This window comes from Bidens hawaiensis, unplaced genomic scaffold (assembly GCF_021521415.1).
Source record: "Bidens hawaiensis isolate Kalapana, Puna unplaced genomic scaffold, B.hawaiensis_p1.1 tig00047697_1, whole genome shotgun sequence".
Classification (NCBI taxonomy): Eukaryota; Viridiplantae; Streptophyta; class Magnoliopsida; order Asterales; family Asteraceae; genus Bidens; species Bidens hawaiensis.
In genome coordinates this window covers 63012-77623 of record NW_027506053.1, presented here as the reverse complement: position 1 = coordinate 77623, position 14612 = coordinate 63012, and the positions used below count along the sequence as shown (strand labels likewise).

Here is a 14612-nt window from a genome sequence, read left to right as displayed (position 1 = left end):
CCGCTTGAGGCCTATGCCCTTCACGCCATTGATGTGGAAAAGGAGTATACCGCCGCTGAGACGGAATATGATTCTCTTACATTTCCTATTCTTTCAGAAGTTGCTCAGTATGCTAAGGAGGAGAATGGCGTGCAGCTATTGAGGAATTTGCTTGAGCCTTCTCAGGCTGGTCCTTCCGCCGCTCCCGTAAGCGGCCAAGGAGATAGCGTGATTGTTGAATCTGGGAAGAGTGTCAACGACGTAGATTAGGCTATCTTCTTGATCTGTATAGTTGTACTTTTTTTGTTTTTGTCTTTGTTGTTTTTTTAATTTTCGGGCGTAAGCGCTTGCTTGTAATTGTTTGTATAAAAATGAAATCTTTCTTTTAAGTTGTGAAATGCGGAGTATCGTTTCCATTCAAATTCGACCCTTGGCCTGTTTTTACAATTGGAATCGATTTACATATAACACCTTCGCAATTGTGCTGCGTTCCATGTTCTAGGAATCGCTGAGCCATCGAGATGCATCAGAGTGTAGGCGTCATTCCCAATACTTCCTTAATTTGATATGGACCTTCCCAAGACGGCACCAATTTGCCTTATGCATGTGCTCTTGATGCCTCGTTGTTGCGAAGGACGCAATCTCCGGCATTGAACTCACATATTTTCACTTTCGTGTTGTAATACTTCTGTAGCTGGCGCTTGTAGTTTTGTTCTCTTATTGCGGCTAACTCTCGACGTTCTTCGAGAAGCATTAAGTCTAAGCGACTTTTTGCATCGTTGTCATTTGGTAATGTGATTCTTGGTGAAGGAACACCGACTTCGGCGGGGATCATTGCCTCGGTACCAGAAGTTAGGCTGAACGGCGTTTCTGCATTACTTGTATTTTTATGCGTTCTTATGTCCCATAGTACGTGAGGTAGTTGATCGACCCATGCTGGTTTGTGGTTTGCTAACCTTTTCTTGATTCCGCCAACGATTGTTCTGTTGGCGCGTTCCACTTCGCCATTCCCTTGTGGGTGAGCAACAGAAGTGAATGTCTGTGTGACACTGAATTCCTTTAACCATCTTTGGATGTGCTGGTCGGCGAACTGTGTTCCATTGTCACTTACCAAATTCATGGGTAACCCAAAGAGACAGATTATGAATTCCCATATGATTTTTTTGACGCTGGCCGCGTTGATTGATGCCACCCGCTTCGCTTCTACCCACTTTGTGAAGTAATCAATTGCCACAATCAGGAACTTCACACGCCCTGGCGCCTCTGGAAATGGCAATGTTATGTCGATTGCCCATTTTTGAAATGGCCAAGAGGCTGTCACTGGTATCATGGCATTTTTCGGGCGCAAGGTGTTTGGTGCATGGCGTTGGCAGGCGCTACATCGTCTTAACTCTTTTTCTGCATCTACATGCATGCCTGGCCAATAATACCTTGTGTTCATGATTTTGGAGACTACCATTCTTGGGCCTGCATGTACTCCACATATTCCCTCATGGATTTCTCTCAACAGATAACTTGCGTCTTGTGGATCTACGCATCTGAGAATTGGGCCTAAGTACGATCGCCTGTACAGAATGTCACCTTGGATTGTGTAGTTCAGTGCTTTGTGGCGGATCTTCCGCGCTTCTGCTTTGATTTGCGGCAAAATACCTCTTGCGAGGTAATTGATGATTGGTGTCATCCAACTTTCTTCTGCCTCTGAACATACGAAAACTTCTTTGTTCATTATTGAAGGCGTTGTCAGGACTTCGATGCGGACATCTTTTGCGAGGTGTTCAAAACCAACCGAAGCCAGTTTGCTTAAAGCGTCAGTCTGTTTGTTCTCACTTCTATTGATGTGTTTTACCTTGCGTGGGGTAAAAGCGGCCATTAGTACTTTAGCTTGCGCTAAGTATGACGCCATCTTGTCGTCCTTTGCATCGTATGATCCTTCGATTTGATTTACCACTAGCATTGAATCCACGTGTGCCTCTAAATGGCGGGCCCCCAATTTTTTAGTAATCCTCAACCCTGCCAACAGTGCTTCGTACTCCGCCTCACTGTTTGTGCTCTTGAATTTTAGGCGTATCGCGTACGTGAAGTGTTGCCCTTGTGGGTTGGTTATTCTTAAGCCTGCGCCCGCACCTTCATCATTAGAGGCTCCATCTGTAAACAGCTTCCAGACATCGTCTTTTTGTTGATCGACGGGAATTTCGATCTCTCTTTTGCATTCTTCCTCTTTTTCTTGTGGAATTTCCGCGATGAAGTCTGCCAAGACTTGCCCTTTGATTGTCGGCCTTGGCTTGTACTCAATGGCATGTTGCCCTAATTCTATTGCTCATTTTGCAAGCCTCCCAGACAATTCTGGTTTGCTTAGCACATTTTGTAAGCAGAAGTTAGTGTGAACATGTATTGGGTGACCTTGAAAGTATCTTCTTAAACGGCGCGCTGTTTGGACCAAAGATAGGACCAATTTCTCCAAGGTGGAATATCTTGTTTCTGCGTCCGCAAGGGTGCGACTTATGTAGTAAATGGGCGTCTGAGCGCCATCTCTTTCCACCATCAAGACAACGCTGACCGTTCTTTCTGATGCTGCTAAGTATACTATCAGCGGCTCTCCAACCTTGGGGGATGTTAGCGTTGGTAGTTCCGCTATCCGCGTCTTAATTTCTTGAAATGCTTTTTCTGTTTTTTCTTCTGGCTCTGAAGCCGCCATTTGTCACTACTCTCCCAGGAATTTTCCCTCTTCCATTCCGAAGGAACATTTTCCTGGGTTAAGCTTCATGCTGATTGACCTTAGCGTTTTGAAGGTTTCTTCGATGTCTTTCAACATTGTAACCTTCGTTTTGCTTTTAACGACTAAGTCGTCCATGTATACCTCCAGGTTTCTTCCGATTTGAGATTTGAATTATTTGTCCATCAATCGCTGGTATGTAGACTCGGTGTTTTTGAGACCGAACGGCATCATCTTATAGCAATATGTTCCGCTGTTTGTTCAGAACGCCGTTTTGTCTTGGTCTTATGCCGCCATGTGAATTTGTTGGTACCCTTTATATGCGTCTAAAAAACACCCTTTATATGCGTCTAAAAAACATTTAAACTGAAATGGTACCAACGCGTCTACCTTGAGGTCAATTTCTGGAAATGGGTAACAATCTTTTGGGAATGCCTTGTTGAGGTCTTTGAAGTCAATACACATGCGCCATTGGCCGTTTGCCTTGGGTACCATTACCAGGTTGGCTACCCATGTTTGGTATTGAATTTTCTCGGATTATGCCTGCCCTCAATTAATTGCTGGACTTGTTCATCACAAGCTTTTGCTTGTTCCGGTCCCATCTTCCTTCTTTTCTGTACAACCGGGATGAAAGTTTGGCTAACTTTTAATTCATGTTCCGCTTTGCTTCTTGGGACCCCCTGTCATGTCCGCTGGAGTCCAAGCGAAAACATCAATGTTCTTGACTAACAAGCTTTTGAGCGCCGCGCGCGCTCCTTCAGAGATGGTTGGTCCAATGGTTACGCTTTGTTCTGGGAATTCTTTGTTGAGTGCCCATTTTTCCACTTCTTTAGTTTTGCTTGTTTTCAGCATCTTCTGTGGCGGTGTTTTTCTTTCCGCCATGTTGCATGCTTTGTTGGCCATTAGATCATTGCTATTCCTGTTGGTGTTGGCACCCCCAATATTCCAAGTGCTGTTGACGGAGTAGCATTGAAATCGCCGATACCTCTCTTCCCAGGATTATATCATACTGTGGTTGAGGAGTCTCCATCACCGTGAAATCGACGTCTCTGTTCGTGAGAGGAATCCGTCACTTAACTCGACTGGGAATGTCAGCTGTCCCAACGGGTATTCAATGCTCTGGTTGAAACCCGCGTTGGGGCGTTGACAGCTGTCAACCGACGCTTGTCCTTTTCTTCTACCAAAACGAAACACTGGCGGTACATGATGTTGGATGTTGCCCCCGTGTCAACAAAGAAACGCGGTGTCCTGTAGTGACCAAATACGGCTGTAATCACTAGGGGTGCTTTCTTGTTTGCCCCTCCTCTTACTTTTGGGAAGATGACTTGTTCTTCCTTCCATGCCGCCCACTATGTTTCTCTTCTTTCTTTGTTTGGACGTTGCCTGATATCATGTTGGCATGAGGATCTTTGATTTTCTTTTCTGGTCTTCCACCATCTCTTGGGGTTGGACGTCTGTATTTTCCTTTGATGTTTCTGACTAGATGATCCAACTTGTCATTTTTTACGCATTATTCGATTGCGTCTTTCAAGTTCACACACTGATTCGTTGTGTGGCCTTGTTCATAAAAGTCACGGTAACTTTTCATGTCTGTGTTGGCCCCTGTTTGACTGGTGCCGGCTTCTTTAGGTGGATCCCTTCACTGAACATTGATATGGGTTGCGCCTTTTGTCAGTGGGGTCCATCTGGATGCGTTCGTCTGGGGTGCATTCATCTGACCCTTTTTGTCTAGTTCTAAAAGGTTCAGATGTGGCGGGTTCTTTGTCGTTTAACCTTGACCATACGAAAGACACCCGTTTTCCCTGGCGGGCTCTATTGATGTCATTCTTCTGGCGTCGTTCTTTACCAGTTCTCTCCCCAAGCTTTATTTTCCATCCGCGCGACCTTTTGGCCGCGGTCATAGCATCATGCCATCGCTGCGGCATGCCATCTCTGCCCGTAAGGTTACGAATAAGATCGTCACATTTTACGTTTTGATGGAAAGGCTTCCCGCAACAGTTCTTCACTTACGCCGCCGATGTTCAGGCCTTCTGGTTAAATCTAGTAATGAAATCTTCTAGTGTTTCGCTCTCTCTTCTGACCACACTGAGAATGTCCGCTGGATCACTGATGTGTCGTCGTTGTTGGCTAAACTGTTGGGTGTACTTTTTGCTAAAGTCTTCCTAGCTTGTAATCTGCCCATCTGGCCATCTTTCGAACCACGCTCTGGCGCTCCGACTAGCGTTAGTGTAAAAATATGGCACCATAGAGGCATGGTCCAGCCTGATACTAACCCAGCAGCTGTGAAAGTTTGCAAATGATCGTCTGGATCTGAGATACCATCATACTGGCCTACCGTTGGCGGGATTTGGGATTTTCTGGAAGCTCTGCTTCGGCTATTCTTGCCACAAACTTTGATTTTCCTGCCGACGTTGTTAGTCGGTATGGTTTGGAAAAATCGAACCGCCGCTTCTGGGTGGTATTTTAGTAGTTTTTTGGTGTCTAACCCTTTCCAGCTTTCTTTATAGTCTGGGTCGTCTAGTCGTGAGTCTACCTTGAGGTTCGACCGCTGTGCCTTTTCTCCTACCTTGCTGTTTTGCATATCAGGAGGCGTTTTGGCGAGTGGTGTTTATTGCACGACTCGGCGTTGAGTTTTCTTCAGACTCTTCCTCTTCGATGCTACTAGAAGCTATATCAAACAGTGATCTAGGTTTCACAACGGACGCTATTTTTTCTTGTACTTTGTCTTTCAGTTTTTTGTTGTTCTGCTTCGAGCCACGCCATGATGTCTGGCGGCATAGTTGTTTTGGAACGTGCTTTTGTTTTTTGTTATCCGTGACAGTAGGGTGAACGTGGAGGCATTAAGGATACCTCCACCTGTACCCTTCACGTCCAGATTTTTGATGTTTCCTTCTAGGTTGGCCTTCTGGCCAACCTCTTTTGGTGTGTTTTGCCACTCATCTGAGTCAAGAACGGAGTGAGTTACTGTTCTAGCTATATGCACGGATGGCGCCAATGAAGAAACACAAATTCACCCCTCAAGGTTCTAACACGCTAGTCCGAGGGTTAAGGTCAAGTATTCTACACGATGGGTTATAAAACCTTCTTGGCGCAGACAAGTGTAACCTGCAAAACAGAATACCGTGAGCTCGTTACGAGGAATGGGGGGGGGGGGGATTCTCTCGTAACCACCCTCTGGCGTGAGAATCCGTACTTTGGTAGTACGAGATAATGTAATTTGATAGTAATAGTAGGAGGAAGTATACCCTTTACCATTTGGAGGTTCATTGGTATTTATAGCCGGAGGAGAGAGAGGGTGACCAACCACCCTGTCAGGTTTTCCACCAATAAAATTCCTCCACCCGTGCGGTCATGGTGGTTGGTGGAAGTTGGTGGGCATCATGGCCTTTTGACAAGAACGTGGTTGTACTGTTTGTACCGTCCTTTATGTGTTGTCCAATCCCCATTGGTTTGGTGTTTATCCTATGTGGGTTACCATCCTTTTTGTCCCTTGCTGGTGGGACCTTTGTATTGCCATTCCGGAGATGTCGGGAAAAGTTTTATATTGGACTACACTCTTTGCGCCATGCACTACGCCTGGCGTTAGTGATATCCTGGCGCCTAGTGTTCCGCCCAGCGTTTGAAGTTAGTGTTATACTTTGTCAAATGATGGGTTTCATACCCTACCTCTACAACAAGTATTGTAAAGTGTATCCCGTGCAATTTTTGTTTTTTTTTTCTTTTTATAACACCAAAACAATGGACACAAAAAAATTGTGTCGCCGTTTATTCAAATTTTAAGAATATGGCATTTTTATGACACAATTACTTTTACTTGTCATAAAATCATTGTGGGTCATATAACTCGCGTGTCATTAAAAACCTATGTTTTAGTACTAGTGCCTTGTACTTACACGGTAGGGATGAGATCAGGACCGTACCGGTACCGATCGCTCCCGGTCCCAAAAATCTCGGTCCTGTACAGGACCGGGATTGAAGTCAAAAATTCGGAAATACCGGTCTCGTATCGGTACCAAAACTCAAAACTTGTTACCGATTCAATACCGGTACCAACCGACAACTGATACAAGTACCGATTTTGCTCATCCCTAGTACACGGTTCCACTTTGCAAAAACTTTGAATCATTTCCCTGTATTGACACTTCCCCCCAAAATAACCTACCCAATAAGAAATTTTCATTACATTGGTACTTTTTTGATATAATAAAATATAGAGCTCAGAAAAACGTTATATTTTAAGCGTTCAAACTATGTGGTTGAATGCGTTCTTCTCCATAACTTGTCGGTCGATGGCCCCTTCACCTAGACCAATGAAATCTTACGACATGCTAGATCATTTTAGTCGATAGTGAACATGCCCTAACCTCATTCATGCATCATCACTTGGACACAAAATAATAATAATAAAAATAATAATATAATATATTAATAATAATAAAATTAGTAACAGGAAAAACATTTTGCAAAATTGTCTTGTCAATCATGATGTTATTCTAATAACATCTAGTTTTCTCGTTAGTCTTTCTTGACGTTTAAAAGCAAAATAAGTAGATAAAAAATTTAATAACATGTTACTGAAGGATTTTTAACTATGGGAAAAGATTACAATTTACAATGTGCATATAACCTAGGAACAAGCCCAATTGGCCCACTTTTAACATTTAGATATAGAGGTGCACACAGAAACGGTTAACCGGTTTCTAACCGATTTTGTAACCGGTCTAATCTTACCGGTTACTAACCGACCATATCTAACTTTGATATAGTCGTTTTGGTCAAATATTATATACAGGTATTAATATTTCATTATAATTTGGACGGGTTAATTTAGAGACAGCACGTGCACATATTGCATCAGATTCAGAAAAGGGAAAAAATATGGGGGGGGGGGGGGCCGGGGGGTGGGGGGGGTTTGGCTGAATTACCTTTGAAAGCTGTTGGCGTCGCATCCAAAGTTGAAGATGAGTTCAAAAAAAATATATACCACCTGTAAGACCTCGGTTGATCGATGTCAAAAGGTTAATCAAAAACATTTATAAAAACCCTAACTAGCAAGGGCAAGTAAGGTGTCGAATCCAAAGGGAATCAGTTGAAAGTGTAAGTGAAACTCAAATTTAATTATGAAGTAATTAAAATGGGCAGACGATGTCAAGCAGTGTAAAGAGTAGTTTGTAAACAGTACCAGAGGTACATGTGTACCCGTCCCCATGACTCGTATTCCCCATATAAACGGTCCATTAAATTTTCTTTTTGAAAAACATTTGCATGGGAAGAATTTCGAGAATCTTAATACTAACCATGATCAAAGACCTCTACTTGACATTAATACTAACAATTAGCAAGTTACAATTCCGGCTTTTGCGCACAATCAAGCTACTCTAAGGCCAAAAATTTCAATTTTATTTCCATCCCCACACTTGAGATTAAATTGCCCTCAATGTAACCTATAATTTCAAAAATAGATGTAAGACACGGGATGGTCATACCAATCACAATCAAGTACAACCGACTACCCATCTCGGGATTCAAATAGAGTTGCACACCATAAAAAAATTCACACACAGTTTTAAACATAAACACAGACACAAACACCAACCATACGAACTAAAAGTTCAACACGCCACCCGACCGCCCATAAACACAAATATAAAAAACAAGTCAACAGAATATAAAAGATAAGGAGAGACACATGGACCTGATCAACGGATCAGCGGAGTGCTCATTAATAAGGTGGCTGCGGGTCACCAAAGATAGATCTCATGGTATCCATAATACCAGAGAAGTTAAAAGCATCCGACGAACTGCCCGCACCAACATCACGAGCTGCATCCGCATGAGGATCCACCCTCCTCGAATGATTAATCTGAGGTGGTGGATAGTGTGTACTCCCATCAAACTGTCCCAGAGTCGTGTAGTCAATTATTGGTCGATTATCCACCACTGGCTCACCCCGATGCCATGTAGCGCTCGACTCTGGCGGTCATCCTCGTATCTGTCATTGATCTCTTGCTGCCAATTATATTCTTGAGTTTGAATCCACAACTCCATCCGATCATATAACCTATGTGTCTCCCTCCGCTGAATCTCCGCATTCTTGTTCTGTGGATCAAACATGTACTGAAACTCACTACTCCAATTACCAAAAAAGGGTGGCCTCGATGCCTGAAGCCAATCAACCATCCCTGAATCATCTTCAACCATCTCACGCGGGTGCTGAATCGGAGCCTGTTGTGGCTGCCCCGATGAACTTCCACCCTGCTCACTTCCAACTGTACCTCGTGGAACATGATGACCCCGATTACCAGGAAGAAACACGTATGGTTACTCAATCACATTCTCTCCATAACCACTCTTCAGTGCCCTCATCTGCATCTGTGTATCAAAGTGTTGGATATAAACATATCTCCCTGCTCGTGGTAAATCAACCCCTCTTTTTGCAACTCCTCTTTATCAAAAGGGCTAAGATTCTTTTCAACCGTGGGTGTATCCGCTCGAATAGCTCCTTTTGCCTTCAATAGTGCTGTAATCAAACAACAATGTGGTACGGTCAACTTTGCCTTCGATTCTCTTGCCATCCAAATGTTCATCAGAGTCAAATACCAGTAAGAAATCTTCGTTGTACCCGTCATCAATGCATATAACACCGAAATTTCCCATTTTCGAATTTGAGTTTTACCACCTCTCCTTCGCATGACATTATGAATCACCAAAATCAACAACACTCTCACTTGAATATTTAAATTATTTCGTAACATAATATGAGAAAATCCCGGTTTAAAAAAGATCAATTTTCATTCGCTCATACGTCGAATGTTTATCTAGGTTCCCATACAATTCCTCCTCCGAAGGATACACATACTCTCCTAATGGTTTCGAATTGAATGGTGCTATACGACGCAAGGTTTCCAACGACATAACCACCTCTTTGTTACTTGCCTTTCTAATCAACCTCATCGACTTTGGCGGATTACTTCCCCAATCAATTGTCAACGATGCAACCCATTCTTGAATAATCTCCATATAAATTTCCTTATCCTCGCCATCATAGCACTTCAAAGCCGCTTCCCAACCCAAATTCTCAAACATAGTCACAATACCAAACGACCTCAACTAATGCTTCGAAACCTGTTTTTCACACATAAACCCATATCTCTTGTTTGCCAGTTTTGCTATTGCATCGTTATAAAACTCTTCCTGCCAATATGGGTCCATCCCCGATAGAACCCCCCCCCCCCCAAGTGGCTTAAGGGAGGCTCCATCCCTTCGTCTTCGTATGGCACTTGCATTGGGTACTCCTCGTCCTCGTCATCTCGTAAAATGAATCTTCTCTTGGGAAAAGGTGGTGGGTCAGCCGACGATGAGGCAGCCTTTCCCTTGTTCCTTGAAGGGTTCTTCCTCTTGGCGCCAATACTTCCTATCCTTTTTAGCGATGAAAGAAGATGTAACAAGCTTCAACTACTAGAAAAAGAACTTAAATTGAAAATCCCCAAACTTGGTTCTTAGGGTTCTTCACACTCATCACGAATCCGGCAAAAATCGAGAAAGAATTAACTAAAATCGACACCATACTTGAATTCCTCTCGCAAAATAATAAGATTAGAGCCCGGAATCAAATGATTTGGTTAAGAATTGAGGGAGTTAGAGAAGTGGGGATGAAGGTGTTTTGGGTTCTTTGAGAAGGTGAAGAAGAAGAAGAAGAAGAAGAAGAAGAAGGTAGGTAGGATATGTGGTGGAAAATAAATTCTTAAAATATATATATATATATGGAAAATCTCGGAACCCCGCCGTAGGCTACGGCCGGGGCGCCGTAGCTTAGGATTCACTTGTAATAGTCGGACGGCGTAAGGCAGAAAGCAGAGACTGTAAGCCATAGCTTACGGGCTGGCCGTAGGCTATGGCTGGTCGGAACAAAAAGAATATTTTTTTTTCTTTTACGAAAAAACAAAGAAACATACGCTCGGGTTGCCTCCCGAGAAGCGCTGAATTTAAAGTCTACAGCCCGACGTTACCTGGCCAATAAAAACCACAAGCTAAAATTTTATGACCCGTTTTCTGCCTGCTGAAATGTCCACCATGCACGAGTGAGTGTGCGTGTGATAACACACTTCGAATCTCCTCATCTGGAATGCATCTCCGATAGCCTTGATCAGCCCCAATCTTAAACAAGTCCGGGTCTTCGCACACGTATTGTTTCACCTTAGACATATATTAATGTTTCTTCTTCTTGGGCCAAAATTCTAGAATGGTACCTGATAATTTTTTGGTTATTTGGTCAATCAACGGTAGAGGGAAATGGTCTTCGGATGTCGCGGTGTTTAACTTCCGGTAGTCAACGCAAATTCGCCACCCGGTTACCGGTCGGGTAGCAATCTCTTCGCCTTCATCATTACGGGTTATCTGAATACCCGCCTTCTTTGGAACCGTTTGTGTTAGACTTACCCAAGTACTATCTGAAACCGAGTAAATAATTCCCGCATCCAACCACTTCAAGACTTCTTTCTTCACAACTTCCCGCATATTTGGATTTAACCGTCTTTGTGCATCATGTGCGGGTTTCACCTCAGGATCCATGATAATCTTATGCATCACGATAGACGGACTAATTCCATTCAAGTCCACAATCGTCCACCCAATTTCCGCTTTATGCTCTTTCAACACTTCCATCATAGCCTCTTCCGGATCTTCTTTTAAGTTTGAGGCGATGATGGCGGGTAACGTAGCATTTTCTCCCAAAAACACGTATTTGAGGTGTTTCGGGAGTTCCTTCAACTCAACTGCCGGTGGACTCTCAAGTGAGGGCCTCAACTTAGAGTCAATGATGTCCGGTGGTTTCTCCACCTGTTGAGACCATGGCGGTTTCCCGATACCTGCAACATAGATCTCAACTTCTCTTTCTTCATTCTCCAACTGATGTGAATGCTCAACTGCTGACCTGCAACAAATAATACACTCCTTTGTGGCATCTTCCTCATTTCAGGAGGATTCAACAAGCTAATGATTTCAGCCGCGAGGTATTCATCACTCACCAGAGGATTAGAAAGGTTTGAAAAAACATTCAACCTAAGACTTTTATTCCCAAAATCCAAGTTGACTACTCCGGTTCTACAGTTTATTAAAGAATTTGTCGTTGCCAAAAAGGGCCTATCGAGAATCACGTTCGGTTGCCGTTTTGGGTCAAGTGACATAATTTAGAACCAAAAAGTCGACCAGGTAATAAAAATACTCGATTATAACAATCACAACCGTAACAATTCCCCTAGGAAGCTTAAGTATCAAATCGGCTAACACCACGGTGGTGTCGGCTTTTCTAAGTGGACCAAAATCATATTGGTCATATAAGCTTCCCGAGAGAATACTACCCCAGCTCCAAGATTTAAAAACGCCCTCGTCATTAGTATTGCCCACTTGAATGGGTATTATTGGCGTTCCCGGATCTTGTAACTTGGGTGGGAGGATTTCCGTCAAAACTGAACTCACATTAGCCGTTAAATCGATCTGTTTGTGCATCTTATGAGTTCGTTTTTTGAGTACACAAGTCCTTCAAATACTTAGCATATGAGGGGACTTGTTTAATAGCATAAACAAGGGGTAAACTAATTTTTACTTACTTAAAGACCTCCCACATTTCCTCCTGTTGTGGGCCCCATTTTTGGTGATGATGTTGCGGGATTCACCAACGCCTGAGGAAACGGAATGGTCTTACCTGTGGTTCCCGTCTCCTTGGCGGTTGGTGTTCCTTTTTCTTTTACTGATTCGTTTAAATTTGTATTAATTGACGTTCTCGCTTTATTTATTGGTACAATCTCCACCTCATCATCACTGTTCCCATTTCCCCCAAGTCTTCCACCACTCCTTCAACGAAGATTGATGATGGATTTACCCCGTTATCATAAACCTTACCATTCCTAATGGTACTTACCTGGTTAATGTGGGTGTTCTTTCCACTTGAAGAACTGTTATTCAGATGGCTATGATTCTTCAATATGTAACTCTGCATTTGCCTTCTCTTGAAGCTCAAACTTCTGATTCATTTGCTTTAATAACTCCAACACATCCTTAATCGACTCCTCTTTGTTACCAGAAAAATTACCTTGCCCCTGTTGATAACCCTTATTGTAACCCCAAAAATCTATTTGATTGTATCCACTCTGACCACTGCCCGAACTATTCCCATAATGTTTCTGGTTTGATTGATACCTGTCTTCTGAGAACTACCCTGAAAATTCAGATTTTGTTGTGTTTTAGGGTTTCCATAACTGAAGCTGGAATGATTGGTGAGGCCCGGATGATAAGTATTTGAACTCATATTGTTGTATATCCTTTCACCCTGCACATAATTGACCTACTCTTCTTTAGTTTCTTCATCTTGCGCAACCCCACAACTCGCAACCTGGTGCCCTAGCTCACCACAACCTTCACATACCGGATATGTTTTTCCCTATTTCCCTGATCCTTGTGCACCTGCAACCAACAACCTATCCATATTCTTTTCCAGCCTATCCATTCTATCGTCTGAAACATGACTTTCAACTGTTTTTACCACTGATCTTTTTGACATCCTGTTCGACTGTGCATACCTCTTTGAATTATTCACATGTCTCTCCAAATGCCCCAAATCCACATTTTCATTATTTGTAAGAAAGGATCCATCAGTGGTAGCTTGGAGATCACAAACATCATCACTTGAGAGACTATCGTGGAATGCCTTTATCAATTCCCATAAAGCGATTCCATGATGCGGACAAGTCCTCAGCAATCGTTTAAATCTTTGAAATGTCTCATAAAAGGTTTCACCTGTGATTTGCTGAAATTTCGAATGTTGTTTCGAGCCTCAGTGGTTCTCTGCGGCGTATAATATTCATCTAAAAAATGTTGCCCCAAGTGAATATACTGGCTGATGTCAAAGATAGGAACCACTGTTTCGCTGCATCTTTCAAACTGAATTGGAAGAATACCATCTTCACTTATTCCGCAGTAAAACCTTGACTCGAGATAACTGCACATATCGTATTAAAATCATTCAAATGCAGGTATGGTTTTTCGGTAGCCTTTCCATGAAACACAGGTAACCCTGTCAAACTGTTCTGCCTCACTGAAAAAGTCCTTCCACGTCTAACTGGAATAATGATCGGTAGAGGGTTCGTGGCCACTTGTGGGATGAAGTGGCTTTGAACTCCCCTGACTGTTGGTGGGACAAATGTAACACCCCGATTAAAGCGGAATACGCCCGAGTGTGACATACAAATTGCTCAAAACACATGTGACACTATTAGTTGACAATATTATCATTAATTAATTTAAACAACATGTACACAAGCTTGGAAATCAAATAAAGAAATACAAAGAATACTTATTAAAGCATCTTGTCCATTTATATAAAATAATGTCAACTAGATGAATAGTTGGTGAGTTCACATAAGTTTTGATATAATACGTAAAAATCATACAATTCCATGAACATGTGTAAATGAGCAAGTAAGGTCCTTTCCAGTTGCGATTATGCACCAACGTACTCAGATAATAGCAAAAGTAAGTGTTTTTTCCGTTGGTAATAACCAACGTACTAGGATTGGGGGTCCCTATTCCACTCATAACATTGAGGTCCTGAGTGCATATGGGGCGTATGATCATACTATCTTAAAGTAATCCATGAGCAAGTAACAAGTAACACACAAGTCCATGTATCGAATTGTGGTTTGTAAATAGTGGATAAACGAACTTGTAATTTGGATAGTATATATATGCTACCCCCAATGTAATAAAAGAGTAAAAAAAGGGGGTGTGAGAAACTTACCTTAAAGTTGAAGACAAACTTGAAATAAAACCAATAAAGCGTAAATGAAACCAAAGCAATTAAACTTCACGGACTAGAATTAAAAAGTACAAAATAAAATATTTCCTAATAACTTATAAAAGTAAA

The 14612-nt window shown here is 42.5% G+C and overlaps 1 protein-coding gene across 1 annotated transcript; it reads right to left on the bottom strand.

Annotated features, from left to right (window-relative positions):
* Nucleotides 1–577: 577 nt before the first annotated feature.
* Nucleotides 578–8893, bottom strand: LOC143616513 (uncharacterized). Its single transcript, XM_077089324.1, has 3 exons — nt 8642–8893; nt 8468–8588; nt 578–2289 (listed from the first exon to the last, which is right to left on the bottom strand). Exons 1-3 carry the CDS (start codon nt 8891–8893, stop codon nt 578–580), a joined length of 2085 nt encoding a protein of 694 aa, XP_076945439.1.
* Nucleotides 8894–14612: the final 5719 nt, after the last annotated feature.